General features: G+C 41.9%; 1 protein-coding gene across 1 annotated transcript in view; it reads right to left on the bottom strand.

The window, feature by feature from the left end:
* The window catches only part of plxna4 (plexin A4), a 277,609-nt gene that overhangs the window by 235,447 nt on the left and 26,686 nt on the right, over positions 1 to 15,476 (bottom strand). The window contains exon 2 of the mRNA XM_030045687.1: positions 12,780 to 14,128. Within this exon, the coding sequence (XP_029901547.1) occupies positions 12,780 to 14,024 (1,245 nt within the window). The 5' untranslated portion in view covers positions 14,025 to 14,128. The remainder of the gene's footprint in view (positions 1 to 12,779; positions 14,129 to 15,476) is intronic.

The raw sequence follows: 15,476 nt of genomic DNA, 5'->3' as shown, positions 1-15,476 counted from the left end.
GTGTACAAGACATATACAGGAATGTGCGGACAGACTCACGCATAAAGAAAAATTAAAGGGTGCTCACGGCACAACACAGTAAAATAGGATTCTAAAAACAGGTGCTCATGGAACCATGGGAAATATGAGGAGTGCAATAAAAATGCTCCAGGCATTCCTAACAAGTAAAAAGCAATGGGACTTTAGGTGTGGTTGAGACATGTCAGCTAAAGGCAACCATTTTTTTCCAACTGCAGTATACATGGACTAGAATGAAGGGGAATGACATCTATATTGTTTGTACTGATCATTTACCATTTATGTATTAATGCAGTCATCGTGTTTTGTACTGATGCATTAAGAAACAATAAAGGTCAACTTTGTTGTGGCTTCTGATCTTCTAAACAATGCAAAAGTTGTAGATTCGAGGAAATTTGAGGAATTACATTTGATGTAGTGATTTATTCAGCAAAATCTTTGGATTTTAACCTGACCACTACATCATGCATTTGTGTGTGTGTGAGTGTCAGTGTCAGCAGGGCTGTTGGTCACGGTGCCAACATGTAGTGTGTCTGACCACTGATCCATGGTGCCCTCCATCACACCAGCAACGCATCACAGAGCACACTATCACTCACACTGTAAACACACATATACAGAGATGTGTATACCAGCAGTGAGATGCACATGCGCGCGCACACACACACACACACACACACACAGTACTACAGTAATACAAATTAGTAATACACAGTCATGTAATACATATTACACACCTACACATGCACAACCTCCCTCTCCCACTCCACTAATAATACTACACTCGTCCTGGTTGCATTTCCTTTATGTGCCATCTTTCCATTCTTCAGTCCAAACAGCATCTCATCACATTGTTCTAACTCTCCTGTGTCTTGACTCAACAGGCGATTATCCCTCACTCTGTGTACGTTGCTCTTTTTACCCCTCTCTTCTTTCCATCGACGTCCCCTCAGACACTGCATCTGTAGGCCCTCCTATATCCATCCATTCATTACTTCCATTCATCTGACAGAGTCTTCCAGTTTTATTTCATCTAATAAAAATCCCTTGAGTTTCAAATTTGAATTTTAAACACCCATCTTATAATTTTCTGCCTCTGTGGCTAACAAAGTCATCTCCATTTACAAATCACGGAACTAATATACTAATTTGCTGTGTAAAGCAAATATTTCCCCTGGGGACTATTTTCCAGCTAAGAGATCATTACATCCAATTTCAAGTCATCACAACACAACAGTGCCGCTGCTTTTCGGAAATACAATGTGGACGACTTTAATACGGTGACAGAATACTGGTGTGAAGAAAGTTTGATGTTTCAGAAGGTTAATTTTCATACCATAGTGGAATGAATGGAAACCATTGGCTAGATAAAAGGTAGGAAAAATGTTACGACTGCTTGGTTTTGGAAACGATAAGCAGAAAGTAAATACATTTTGTAGGTATTAGGCTAAATATGCAAAATCACTGGTATGGTCCTTTAAACTATTTGCAACCTCTACTTATGCCCCTTTTTTGTTCAGGACCTTATAACTTGTACTGGAAATATCACAGAGAAGCAGACACTTCTCTGCTTCCAAGATAAGCCTCTCTACATCCATCTCTACTTTCTGCAGCAGAAGCTACAGAGGAGTTCAGTGCAGTTTTCAGCCAATAGCGGTGCTTTATAGGCTTGGAATACCCGTGACATGTCACTGAAATAGAAGCAAAGTGAGCAATTATTTAACCTAAAACCTATAAGTATGGACATTTTCGTTGAAACAACTGGTTGCTATTTATTTTTTCATGATAGCCCTTGATTTGCTTGTGCACAATGTGTTCTTTTAAATGTCTGTTTAAGAGGGAGAGTGAGAGAGAGAGAGAGAGAGAGAGAGAGAGAGAGAGAAAGAATGCCAGAAAGAACCAAGCCTTAGTCTAAAAAGGCCTGTTGTGTGCAGTGTTGTATGATTCAACACCGCATATTCAAGTACATGTACACTCATGCACTCAAAAAAGCTTACACACAAATTCTCACAATCACCGCTGCAAAGACAATTACAAAATGTTCCTGGGAGTGGTAGAAGATGTTGGGCTAGAGGTTATATTGGGAGAGTTTTTGCCCAGGGGCAAGTACAGCAATGTTGTACAGCTCAAGGTGGCATTAGGATGAATGCTGGACAAGGGAAACCGATGTGTGGACATAAACACTACACTCTGGGGATAGTCCACATAAAAACACAGTCAAACAAAATAGCTAGAGGAATACAGACAGAAATACATATTTTATTCCATGATAAACAGAAACAGCATTTCTAGCAAAACAGAGCAGCTCGGTTCTGTTTCATGCAGTTTAAAATCAAACAGTTCATAGTCTTGGAATGAGCAGCATTCGTTGCAAATGTGCTTCTAATTGCTGGAGTTAGGTGCTCTTTGCCGCACTGTTAAGGCATCTGCAAGGCATTTTGGCAGAGAGAGTATTTTTGCACCTCTCCGATTGAATCACGCTCAAAATTCAGCATGAATGTTCAAGTGTCGACGTGGAGTAAAAGAGCTGTCACCGAGTACATTTAACTCCCCTTTGTATGGTGCCCTGGGGACTGTTCCAAAAACCAGTCACAATGATTAGGACTGAAGAGAGTAGGGAGAGAGAGACTCCACACACACACACACACACACACACTGAGCTGTTGCCACGCCTGGCAGTGATGTCATCTCAAGATGTGCCATCAATCCTGGCAGATCAATACAGTTTAAAGGACACACAATGGGGCATGTTAGTGTGAGTCAGTGCACATTCATATTAAAAGAGGCAGGAAATAGCAGCTAATGTGTATACAGATATATTAGGGTGTGTGTGTGTGTGTGTGTGTGTGTGTGTGTGTGTGTGTGTGTGTGTGTGTGCATTTATACAAAAACAACTTAAAATTATAGGGCTATTTTGTTTAGTATGTTTATCCTACAACTCGCCTGTTACACAGTTATGACTGGATAAACCAAACTGCGTTGTCTGCTGATTGTGCTTTAGGCTTGCTTTTGTTTTTGTACTGTATCTGCAATGAGTGTTTTAACTGTCTCTGTTCACTTTATACTTTATACTGTCTTGCATGTACAAGCTTGCAATTTATGTTCTTACACAGTCAATCTGCTCCGGGACTTACGCTTATTTACATGCGCTGTCCCTTTCTAAATGTGTACACTTGTTTCTCAGAGTGTGCCTAAAAAGAAGCCAATCAATTCTGTTGACAGGTTTCAACCCAAACACGAAGGTTTTGGTGTGCTTGTGATATTTTCTAAATTCAAGTTTATGGCTGATCCAAACTCTCAGCAGCTCTAGCTGAGCAACCAAATACAAAGGGCATGTTGTATAGGGAAAACAACCAATTTACAAAGTAATAAAACAGCAGGAGGATTTTGGAATGAAACTGAGACATTACTGTACCAGAGACAGAGGAAGAGGAACAGGTAATGCTCAACTACTGATTGCTGAAATAAATAAATAAATTGCAATATTAGAGAGGAAAAGGCATTTCAGACAACTTCCTAAATGATGTTTTCCAGTACTGTGTACAATAAATTGGTAGAAAATCTTTCATTATTTCTTAATAAAATGATTCTGGAGCATTAGCATCCTATTTCCCCTGAAATTGTTTTTTATTCAAGTGCTAAAAACACAAGTGTGGAAAACGAGTCTACATCTATTTTAGCTTCTAATACAACTATAACATTCGGCAAAAGACCTGCAATGATTTTTTTTTTATGTTGTGAAGCACTGCCAAGAAAAAGAATGAAAGACTTAGGTAGGGGAAAGAGAGAAAAAAGGAAGCACAAATTAGATTTCTGAGAGCAATAGGAGATAGGAGCCAAAGATAAAAAAGGGAAAAAGTGAAGAACCCAATTCAGTTGTGTTTTCAGGCAGAGACCAGCCAGCAGAGTACAGTGGAGGAAGTGGGAGACACTTGTTTAATCACAGAATAATGATATTGTGATGGATTCTGACCTTTAGCAAGTGGTATCATGTATGGAGATTTAATTAGCGAGCCAGCAAGCAGGATAGCGGATATGTGTACAGGGTGCGGTGCGGTGGATAGTCTGGATGTTCTTAATGAATCCACTAGCCTTTCCCTTCCTGAGGATGTGGCCTAGACTGAATCATCATCATCAGCAGTCTGCCACTGATTAAGCCTCGCAATCAGGAGGAGAAGTGATGGAGATGGCGAGCACAGGAGACGACTCCACTCAAAGGCTGGTCAAACGCAGCAAAGAAAAAACAAAGACAGAAAAGGGTCACCAACATCAAGATGAGCAGGGGGCGAAGACAAAGAATGTCGTGAGGTTACAAAAAGAAAACGAATTTCTTTCGAGGGAAAGATGAGGAACAGAAAGAGCAAGACAGGCAGGGAGAGAAAGAAAGGTGTGTGTGTGTGTGTGTGTGTGTGTGTGTGTGTGTGTGTGTGTGTGTGTGATGGAGGGACTGTGAAAGAGATCAAGAGAAAGACTCAAAGAAACAGCAGCGGACTAGAATAATCTAATTAATTGGAGTGAATTCAGAATGTGAAGTCAGTTGCAGATGACAAATGTGGAAGAATAGCCCGTGGCATGTTAGTTAATGACATGTAATTAATGATCATTAGCAGAAGGGATGAGGAGACGGCCATGGCCTGTCATGGATGTACAAGCGACCTTGTAATTTTCTCCTCCATCCTTAGAGTTGGCTGAGAAAAAGTAGTGCATTCTCTGCTTATTGCTGCACTGCTGCAATGGGAGAGCGGAGGGAGAGAAGGACAAACAGAGAGACAGACCAAGAGAGACAGACAGAAAAGGAGGGACTGTCAGGGAGAATGAGAGAGTGGAATTGCGGTAACTATTTTTATAAGAAAATGGATAGAAGGACAAGCAAGGGGAGAGAAAAAGCAGCACAGGCAGTGAGCGATGAATCAAGAACAAAAAAGAGAGAAGAGAGGCAAGAGTGAATTTATTGTGATCCCGCTGTTTTGTTGTTCTGTTTTTTTTTTCTGCTGACACAGTGAACATGGAGGGAGCAGCCGGCGTTTTTTTATAGGTCACATGCCACTTCACAATGATCTATGGATGCGGGCCCTTTGCAGACTTATACTGTTGAGCACGCATTATGTGGCTCAGCCAAGCGTGGCCATTTGGGGAGAGGGAAGGCATCCTTCCCCTCTCTATCTCTCATCGCCCCCCTTTCTCTTCACATATATTCCCTCTGCCTGTTTCTCACCATCCATCCCACTCTCTTTCTCAACCTCTATCCCCCTCTCTCCATCTCTCCCACTCTCTCTCAAAGCCTCTTATACACGATGCAAAGCAACAAAGGTCTGACAGGAGTGAGTGTTTACTCTGCCATACCCAAGGCTAGATAATGGTAAATGTGCTTGTGGCTTGAGCATATTCATAAGTGGATGAGGTGTTTCCATCATTCTGCAGGATTTCACTGGTCACAAAACATTGGTATTCTGGCATGCCTCACACTATAAATGTTTCTTTTACTCTTTCAGCAATAACTATTTCAATCTGGATTTAGAGCATTTCATACTAAAGAGAGTGCCCTGCTCAGGGCAATCTCTTTATGAATGACCTGTTAGCAGAAGATTCAAGTAACTGTGTAATTCTAATTCTTTTAAACCAAAACATCGCCGTTGTCTGTGATGATCATCCAACTTCACCATCTGAGGTTCTCAGATGGCGATGATGAATCCAGCAGTGGGTGAAGTTAGCTCATGTTGGTGACACAGGTAATCTGTGCTTAGTAACAATAAAGAAATATACAAACATCAGTACTCATATCTAAATTTTAAATAGCCAACATTGAATGTAGACTTATGTAAAAAAAACAAAAACAAAAAAACTCCTTTCTTTCTCTTGCCTAGTACCTCACAGCTACATCATAATCTATTAGACAACAGTTTGTTCCCGTCAAGTGATTTGATTGGACAAGGGGCATTCCATGAGAGCTGACAGTCAGTATAACAGCATTCATTTTACTATTATGTATGACTGTGCTTAGCATTCTGTAATAACTGTTATCTACACTGTAAACAGTCTTTGCAGCATGACAGCACAAAGATGGACATGTTTCCAAAAATAACATAACTTATGAATGATCACCAGAAGCAGACGAGGGGGAGAAAAGAAGCCGGGGTACAGCAGCTTCCTGCCTTTTTTGCCACCAGTGTAGCTCTGCTTCCTAGGCTATGGCTGTAGGGCTATGGTTAAGATGAGGGTTAATAAGCGCTGCCTTACAGGACACTTTCTGGGCAATGAAGTGCCATGTGCGGATCATGACCGCAGTGCAAACCTCCAGTCAAGCTGGCTTGCAGTCGCAAAATGTTCAGTTCAGTTGCAGCTTGAATTATGGCAGAACTATTTGTGCTGGTGGAGCCAAAAACATGATTAAACAAATAAATCATAAGGTGCTGTAGCTTATTATGATTAACCGATAAATTGTGTCATTTGTAAAACTGCTGTATAAAAGCAATATCACACTCAAGGTTGTGCTGTGCTGAATATCAGCACAGCTTTGATTTGGTCGTAGATAATCACATCCTTGCTGATATTCAGTATAACAGCACAACCTCAAGTGTAATATTGCTTAACTATGTCAACTACAAAACCTGCTTCTCAAACTTAGCAACACAAACACCCTCTGTGAGTGCCATGCACAATGCTGGATGGCTAAAAATGTTTTGCAATTCAACCACAGTAAATCAGAAACTGTTCTTTTCAATCCAGCTAGTTCTACTGACTTAAAATAAATTAGGTAACCTAGCTTTAAACGTAAAGCCAGTGGCTAGAGATTTAGAGCTGTATTTTCACTCTGATTTTAGCTTTGACCAGCAGTCTTGTGCAATCCTGTGTCTTTGAGCTGAGAGACGCATCCAAAATCAAAACATTCTTATCTTCTACTGACTTGGAGAAGGTCACCCATGCCTTTATCTTATCTCACATTTTAGATTACTGAGACTCTCGCCTCTCCCGCTTCAGTTAAACATCGTTCCAACGCTTGCAGCTCAAAAACAACACAGCCACCAGGGTTTTAACAGGTGCCACAAGAGACCACATCACTTCAATCTTTGCTTCCCTTCACTGGTTACCTGTAACTTACAGAAATGATCTGAAGATTTCACTGATCACTTAAAGCTTCTCTAGGTCTGCCAACGTGATACTTCTCAGATCCCTTAACTCCATGTGAACCACAATGCAGCCTGAGATTCTAGAGCAGAGTTTGTCTGGCTGCTCCTCAGCTTATGGCAAAAAAAAAAAAAAAAAAAAAAAAAGATAATCGTGCGTTTGCCATCAAAGCCCTTACACTGTGGAATGGCCTGCTCAAGGAAATAAGGCTACGTCTCTCTTAAATAACTCATCATCGCAGACTTGCTTTTAAGTAAAAGTTTCTCTGTTTTTAATCTTCAATTGTTGCCCTTGTTTTTGTGTTCTGTGCTTTGTTTTTCACACTCTGTACAGCACTTTGTAAAGTCTGTTATTAGGAAAGCACTCTATAAATAAATTTAATTCTTAGAGTATCAGCTTGAAATAAAGGAAATGGCTAATCAAAAAACAAATGTCTTACAAAATATAAAGGGCCACTCTGCTCAGCCAATATATGCTCATTAACCGTTAAACATCAGCCCCAATCAGCCAAACCCTTGATCGATAAATCTCACCTCTAGCTTTTACTTTTGAGTAATTCTTTATCTCAGTTTGTTCTAAAATCAGCTGAGCGCCGCTGCCAACCCCAACGGGCACACTTTATAGTCTGATTCATAGAACACTGAGTTCAACTTGAGACGGAAAAAATGAGTTACTGCCAGGTTTTTATACTGCAAATGTCTTTCTAGAAAAAATAAAAGATGTGTGAACAATAAGAATAAAGTGAGATGACTGTAAATCAATTTGAGCAAATGAATTAATTATGATTGGGTTAGACTTTGGATGAGTTAGGTAGATGGTGTACCCAAAAAGTGGGCGAGGGGGCACTCTGCGTCAAGTTATTCTACTCATAAATCTGTAATAACCATGTGTTTTGGGTGGGTGCCTGTCTCTTTATTCATTTATTTATTTAGAGAGTATAAGGGTTAGAACATTATGATGGCCATTCCCATGCTCAAGTATGTGTCATAACTTGTGGCGGGAATTTTTGCAACAAATATCATTTGTTACAAAGATTTGTTGCAAAATATAAGCATTTTTTAACCACTCGAGAACTGATAAACATGGTCAAAAATCCCTCTAAAATACCACAGAAAAATTCTTGCCGAGATGTGGTAGATGTGGAGAATTGCATTTTTCGCAACTGAGCAATCTGTTCTGGAAAATGCTTAACTCCCCTTATTGTCAGTATACCTAGCCAACCATACATCCTCTGAATGCCCTCGGTCTCTAGTTTGTGAATGTAAAGTTTTATGAGGTTGTGACTATCTTAGAGTTCCAAATAGGTCATTTAATACAGTGACGTCATGTTTCAAAAAATGGTCTCACGGCAATGAAATGGCCACTACGGGGGCTAACATCATCAAGCATGAATAAAATTGGGCTCAATGACTCTACAACAGTCTCAGATTTCCAGTCAATGCAACTCCAAAACTGTTCCATTACTCCATTATGCCATTAAATAAACCATTTTAAAATAGGCGAAAAGAACACATTTGAGCTGCATGCAAACATCTGCATGTTTTTTGCCCCAAACTACATGGGATTAGCATAAGGTAGGCATGTTTGTAAAGTGGAGACCCATGGGTACCCAGAGAGCACATTTTCATTTAAATATCTTGAGGTGACAGGTCACAGTAACCTTTGAAAATGGTCATGCCATGTTTCACTCGCCAAAATTTAGCCTAACTTTAGAGCAATATTTAGCATGACTTGGCACCAATGGATTCCTTACGCCATACAGTTTTGTGTGATACAAATAAATTTACTCTAAATCAATTCAGGAATAAAATAAATATATAAAAAAAGATGATTAATGAGTGAATCTATTTCTCCCCACCCCTAGTATACCAACACATGACTTCTGTAACTATGCATTGATGTTTCTGTGTCTGGTCAAGCTATCAATGCCAGAAGACAATTTGTGTGAAGTGTAAAACATGATGTTGGGTCAATTCAAGCGGGCACGTGGGAGGCTATGTGTGCACACAAGTCTGAATACATGCGCTTCATCTATATCAAAAGTGTGGGCGCGTATATGTTTGTGTGTGTGTGTTGGTCCATATAGCCAGGCTACTCTAATGAGCCTTGGGGCTGGTTATCCTCTCTAATTGGAGGAAAAACACATCATGTTCAAATATGACAGAGCTTGAAAGGCAGAGAGGAAAAGAAAGTGTGCGAGAAATGGGAGAGAGCATGAGGGAGAAAGACCAAGAGAGAGACTGAGGCAGGGAAAGAGAAAGACAGAGGGACATACCCTTAATATGAGGATCCCTCTCATCTCAGTTCCTTCTAGCAGTGACACCCAACTGACAGCCATTAAAAAGCTGTAATGGTAGGCTTTCTTCATATTGTTTTTCTTTATTTTTTTACCCTGCAATCTAAAGGGAAAGGTGGTTTTCCCTCACACTCACTTGTCTTCTCTTGAATTGTGGTTAAATGCTCTGCTGACTATATCTGACTATGTACCTGTCTGATGGTAGCCTTTACATGCATCTCATCTGAACCAAATAAAACCAATTTTTGTCAAAATGAAGACTGTTTGCATAAGCCTTGTTACTTTTTGATGCCTCTACATATACATAGGCATCAATATATTGATTACAAAGGTATCTGCAACAGTTATCTGATGTCAGTCTGCAGTAAAAGGAGGTAGCCAACACTGTATCAGCCCGTCTGTGATGATGTGCCATAAGAGTGTCGCAGTTCACGAAATCACAGAAATACACAAGAGAAAGAAAGAAAGAAAGAAAGAAAGAAAGAAAGAGAGAGACTGGCAGAAAACAAAAAGAGAAAGCAAGACCCTCATTTGATAACTGCAGATATGTGATTCCTCAATTAGACTTTCATATGAGTGCAGGAACCCAAAAAGCAGTCTGCCCTCCACACTCCTCTGAGCAACCTTATTTGGTATGTGTGCATGTGTGTGTGTGTGTGTGTGTGTGTGTGTGTGTGTCTGCGCGCATATGTGTGTGAGTTTATGGGCTGGTGTGCTGTGCCGATCTGGGCTCTCTCTACCCGAGGGATCCACACAGTGGAGATGTGAACGATGAGTTGAAACTAAATTTCTGACAATATCTGAGATGAGGCGCTCCTCTTCATGCATCATTTAAGCAGCAAAGGAATTAATCGGAGGCTAACAACCCGTGATTCTTGTAAAATCAACCAAGGGATATTAAGGAGACATCCATCCATCCTGCAGACACATAGGAGATTATTTTAATGTATCCCTCAACTCTTTATCTTGTCTTAAAACATGTTCTTTTTGTGAAAAGACTCAAAGGAAATATAAGCAACCTATATTTATCTCTAATCACTAACGCTTCAGGGCTAGGCCTTCAACTTCTGATGTGTGTGTGTGAATATTTAAGTGTAATATGTCTCCATGTTTATGTTTAAAGCACCAGCTCTGTGACCTCCTGTTTTTAATACCTACCTCTCTCAGCTTTTAAAAGTCACTGTCTCTGCAGTAGCCATAGTTACAGGTGTAGGGGCATGTGTTCTGGTGTGTGTGTGTGTGTGTGTGTGTGTGTGTGCGTCAGAACTCATCTATCTCCAGCCAAGTCCACCGTCACTATTTCAGTGGGCTCTAATTTATGTGGTGGCAGTGGCAGTACAGTAGCGCATGCTGAAATGGCGTCATTCCTCAGCGCTAACCCCCATGTCTGTCCTCCCTCACACTTCCTCTCCCTGCTGACAGCTCCACCCCAGGCCTGATTTATCAGGCCCTCAAGCAGCAGGCGATAGCACTCCGCCACGTGCGCCTTGCCATAGATAGATTAATAGATAAACACAGTGATTCTCAGAGCAAACACAGGACTGGGCCTTGAGTGTCATCCATTCACTATAAAACATCTGGAGATAGTGCACGGTTTGGGTCAGAGCAATATGGACCGGGCTGTGAAAGGGTCAGGTTCATGCTTCTAAAACATGACAAATACTGAGCAGCAATTTATGATTTATGGTTGAAAGTTTGTCAACGTGCAGGTCTATAGTTTGTCATTTAAATATTTGAGATAACATGTTTCCCAGTGTTTTCATCTACTCCTCTTTACTCACAGCAGAAACGACAGATTTCACTACATCTAATAAAACAGTAATTTGTGACATACGTAGACAGCGTTCAGACCACAGCTATGGATATATATATATACAGCTATGCAAAAAATCAATTACAAAACATCAGTGACCATGACATCCCACGATTTGCACAAGTCACCCTCGGTGTAACTGTTTTTTTGTTTTTGTTTTGTTTTTTTGTTTTGTTTTTGTTTTTTATATAGTGGTGCTGTGGCAGGCTAAATAGTTTCATTTAGTGGATACTGGATATCAGTGTAAAAACACATAATTCCTCAAATTTAAGCCAGCAGGAAACACGATACTGAGCATGAAGCTTGACCCGTTGGTGGCACTGTGGTGGGCCAATCAGGTTTTACATCCAAAAAGCTGGACACTAGTGTCATCATTACTCCAAGTTTTTCCCAGACCAAGCCAACAGAGGCTCAGAAATCACATGTGACATTTGGACAGATGGATGGATGGATGCAGCCCAGTCCACAGTCCCTTGCCCAATCACTGTGGAACACAACTATCCAACTGAAAAAAGACACAAGTATATTCTCAAACACCAGCCTCCTCAACCACAGCCCACTATTGCCCATGTTTACCTCATAATCTGCCCCTCCGAGTGCGGCTAAAAGTGGGCACAGCTTGATTCATTTGGCCATGCCTGCCATTTAGAGGAACATGATTACCCTAACAAATGTACTTAGATCAAGGCAATTTCTTGTTTCTTGAAGCTGCCGGCTTTTCATCAGTGAGATAATATGAGACCAAGGAAAAAACTGTTGCATAATGGAGCCCTGGCTGTTTATGAAGATGGTCTAAACCCCCAACATCCAATTTGACCTTGTTTTTTTATGTGTACCAAGTAAGAAATCAAATAAACTGAACCACTGAATTTATAACACAGTTATGGAGTATGGAATCATGTTAATTTGGTTGAGTATTCAGTTGCACTGTTCCAGAGGCAGTGCAGCTGGAAAAGGCAGTGGCTGGTTAACATCTCATCTTAATGGAATAGATCCTGAACCTGTCCAGGAACATGGCGTTCATGAGGGCTCCCTGCCGTGAAACCAAGCTCATTATAGTAGCGTGCGGGAGAGCCTTCACAACTCATCCTCCTGCAGAGACACTCACCTGTACTGTTCCTCAAATAGAAATTACTGAAGCAGCCTGGATTTCTAATGTAGCTCAATGATGAGTTATGCTTTTTACAGGCTGATCAAATCCCATTTTGCGAACAGTGCTGGATGTTTCAGCAGGAACAAGATGTGTGCACTGAAATAAATTACAATCAACAATGTATTCATCTCATTGTATAATACAATATCAACTTCTGCAATAAAGTATAGTGTTCTTTGAGATCTTTTTTTTTTTGTACTTCCATAATGTTTTACTAAACTTTTATATTTTACAAGCAAGTAAATTCCCACCCCCCTAAAATCAAAGCAAAATGGTCTTTCAGGCAGCATGTGCTTGTGGCATTTGAGTACAGGTCAGTGTGTGTGTGTGTGTGTGTGTGTGTGTGTGTGTGTGTGCATTCTAGCAGTACTCACAGCACTACTGCAGGGAATATCTTTGACTTTGAGCCAAGCCAAGTCCAGTGTGCCCTCCCCCTTGTAGCAGGACTGCAGCCTCTCCTTGATCTTCTCGTTGATCTTCCGCAGAGAAAACACGCACAGTGCAGAGTCCTGGGAGGCCTGGCGTGGCCGTCTCTTCTGGCCTTTCGAGAAGACAGCGAACAGAACATCATCATCTGGAGCCACGTCCAGTGAGCGGGCCAGGATGGCACCAGCTTTGGACAGATAGGCGGCCTGAAGCAGACGGTACTCCACATTGCCACTGACGCACCCGATGGGCACCTCCACATAGGAGTTGAAGGCAGTGTCTGCCTTACACAGGCGGACTATCTTTGAGGTGTAAACCTGTTCCCGACCTGCAGAGGAGGATCCTGTGGCCGGCCCTCCCCCCATCTCAGGTTGCAAAGTCAGGAAGTAGACAAAGTTCCCACTGGCAAAGCCATAAATGTAATATATATCAAAGTCTGGAATGACAGTGAAGGTGTCTGATGGGATCTTAATCATAGAGGCCACAAACTCATCATGGAAGACATAGGCAAACATGCCATCCTCCTCTGAGTTTCTGGCTAACTTGCGGCTTGAGATGGTGGGGAAATACTCTGGCTTACCATCCACCGCAGTGGCTACAAACAGCATGTCCGGAGAGGCATTGCCATATGAAACAATGACACCAAACACCGAACCACTCTCGTTGACACCAGAGAGATAGTGCTCTTTCTTGTGGAAGGGCTCTCCCAGTTTGAAAAGGTCATCTAGGCGAAGGAGTTTACAGATGCCCTGGTAGAGGCTGCCACACGCCAGCAGCCGGTTCTCCCGATAATCCATCAACAGCATCTTGTTGACATTGTTGGTGAGTGTCAGCGGCTCACTGCACGGCTGGACGATGCGTGGTGGATAGCACTTGCGGTTGTCCTCATCTGGGCCAGTCTCATGGGACACCTGAACTTCCAAGCTCGGGGACAGCTTGTAGATGCGGTTGACAGCTCCAAGATAGATGTTGCCATTGCGATAGTCCACCGCCAGGTGGTTGAAGGTCCATTCAGGGTTCTCGGCACGAAATGAGGTGTACTCTTCCTCCTGAAGGGAGGCTGTGATGACCTGGGAGCCAGAGCTGTGAGCCTGGGGAGCTCGCACCACAGTTTGTGATGTCACGGTAAGTGCGAGAGTGTACAGGAAGAAGCAGAGGAAGAGGCAGGTCCATGTCCTGGTGAAGGACTCCATAGTTGTGTGGAGGTGGGGCGTGGCGAGGAGCAGGAAGGAGGTGCAGTCAGGTACTCTCAGCCAAGCAGGATCAAGCCTCTCTTGAGATACAGGACATTATGTACCTGAAGAGAAACAAGACAAAGGCTGTTGAAAACCAACAATCATAATAATGAAACAACAACAACAACAAACTACATTATAGTTAACTGTCACATGGTTTGGACACATATGCACAGATTGTATTAAGTGCCTCATGCACTAATTTTATCTGGCACAAATTAGAGCAGAATAATGAGAGAAACAGGTGAACAGGCCACACACTGGAGACTCCACCACATTCTATAATTAGAGAGGAAATGGGCTAGAGAGAACAAGAGAAAGATCTAGGCAGAGGGTAAAAGGGCAGCATTTTCGGAAAGCTTCACAGCCAGTGGGTCCTCAGTCTGTAGGCTGAGGGAAAAGGGGGTGGGAGGAGGGGTGGGGTGTGAGGGGCAGGTGGGGCAATGCAATGTCTCAGAAGGGGTGATCAGCATGGCTTTGCACCATCTCTCTGCATGCACCCAAGCCCCTTTGCGCCTCTCCTTGGCTTTCTGCTCCAGCCACTATGCACCTAATTGATTCGCCCCTCAGAGTCGCGATTTGCATGCTTTGGCGATTTCTCTCTTTTCTCCCAACAGGGCAGCTCACCTGCTGACACTGCTAGCAGAGAGAAAAGGCCCCTCTTTCTCTTTCCAACATGCCTACACACACACACACACACACACACACACAGTTTATGGGCAGAGGTGGAACAATTAGGGAGGAAATGCAAGTGGTTGCAGAAATAAGCTTCCCACTAGTCCTCAGGTCATTTGCAAAGACTCAACCATACACATACACACATATAGCTAAAGCCCTAATATACACAACACATGTACTCACACATAGCACACTTGCATGCATTTTTAATTTATATATGAAAATGTTGCAAGTGGTGGGAAATATAATATTCATAATGTCAAAGCACACACACTTCAACACAGATCACCCAGAGGAAATGACAGCATTTCCTGTAAACATGGTGGTCCCCTGTGTGTGTCACCTGCTCATTAAGCTTCTCCAGTGGCAAGCTGGGTGTTACGTGGGGATGGAATACACTTGGGTGGTATCCAGGAAGTAACTTCACACACACACACACACACACACACACACACACACACAAACAGAAAAAATCTTACATCTATGCCTTGAATTAATTCTCCACTGCAATAATCTAGCATAGTTGACAAATATATATCAATTTATGCATCATGTCAAAGTGGCATCCTTATGCTGTGAAAATACAATAAAGGAGTTTTTTAACTGTGCCAAATTGTCCTCTGTGTATAACAAACAGAGAGGTCGATAATCACTCTGAAATAAACTTCAAATGCACAAGAGAACCTCAATAAAAAAGAGGGCTTGCAGCTGTGATCAAGGAATTAACTTGAA

The sequence above is a fragment of the Myripristis murdjan genome, chromosome 23, assembly GCF_902150065.1.
Source record: "Myripristis murdjan chromosome 23, fMyrMur1.1, whole genome shotgun sequence".
NCBI lineage: Eukaryota > Metazoa > Chordata > Actinopteri > Holocentriformes > Holocentridae > Myripristis > Myripristis murdjan.
Note: the sequence above shows the minus strand (reverse complement) of the source record. Positions and strands in the feature narration are given on the sequence as shown.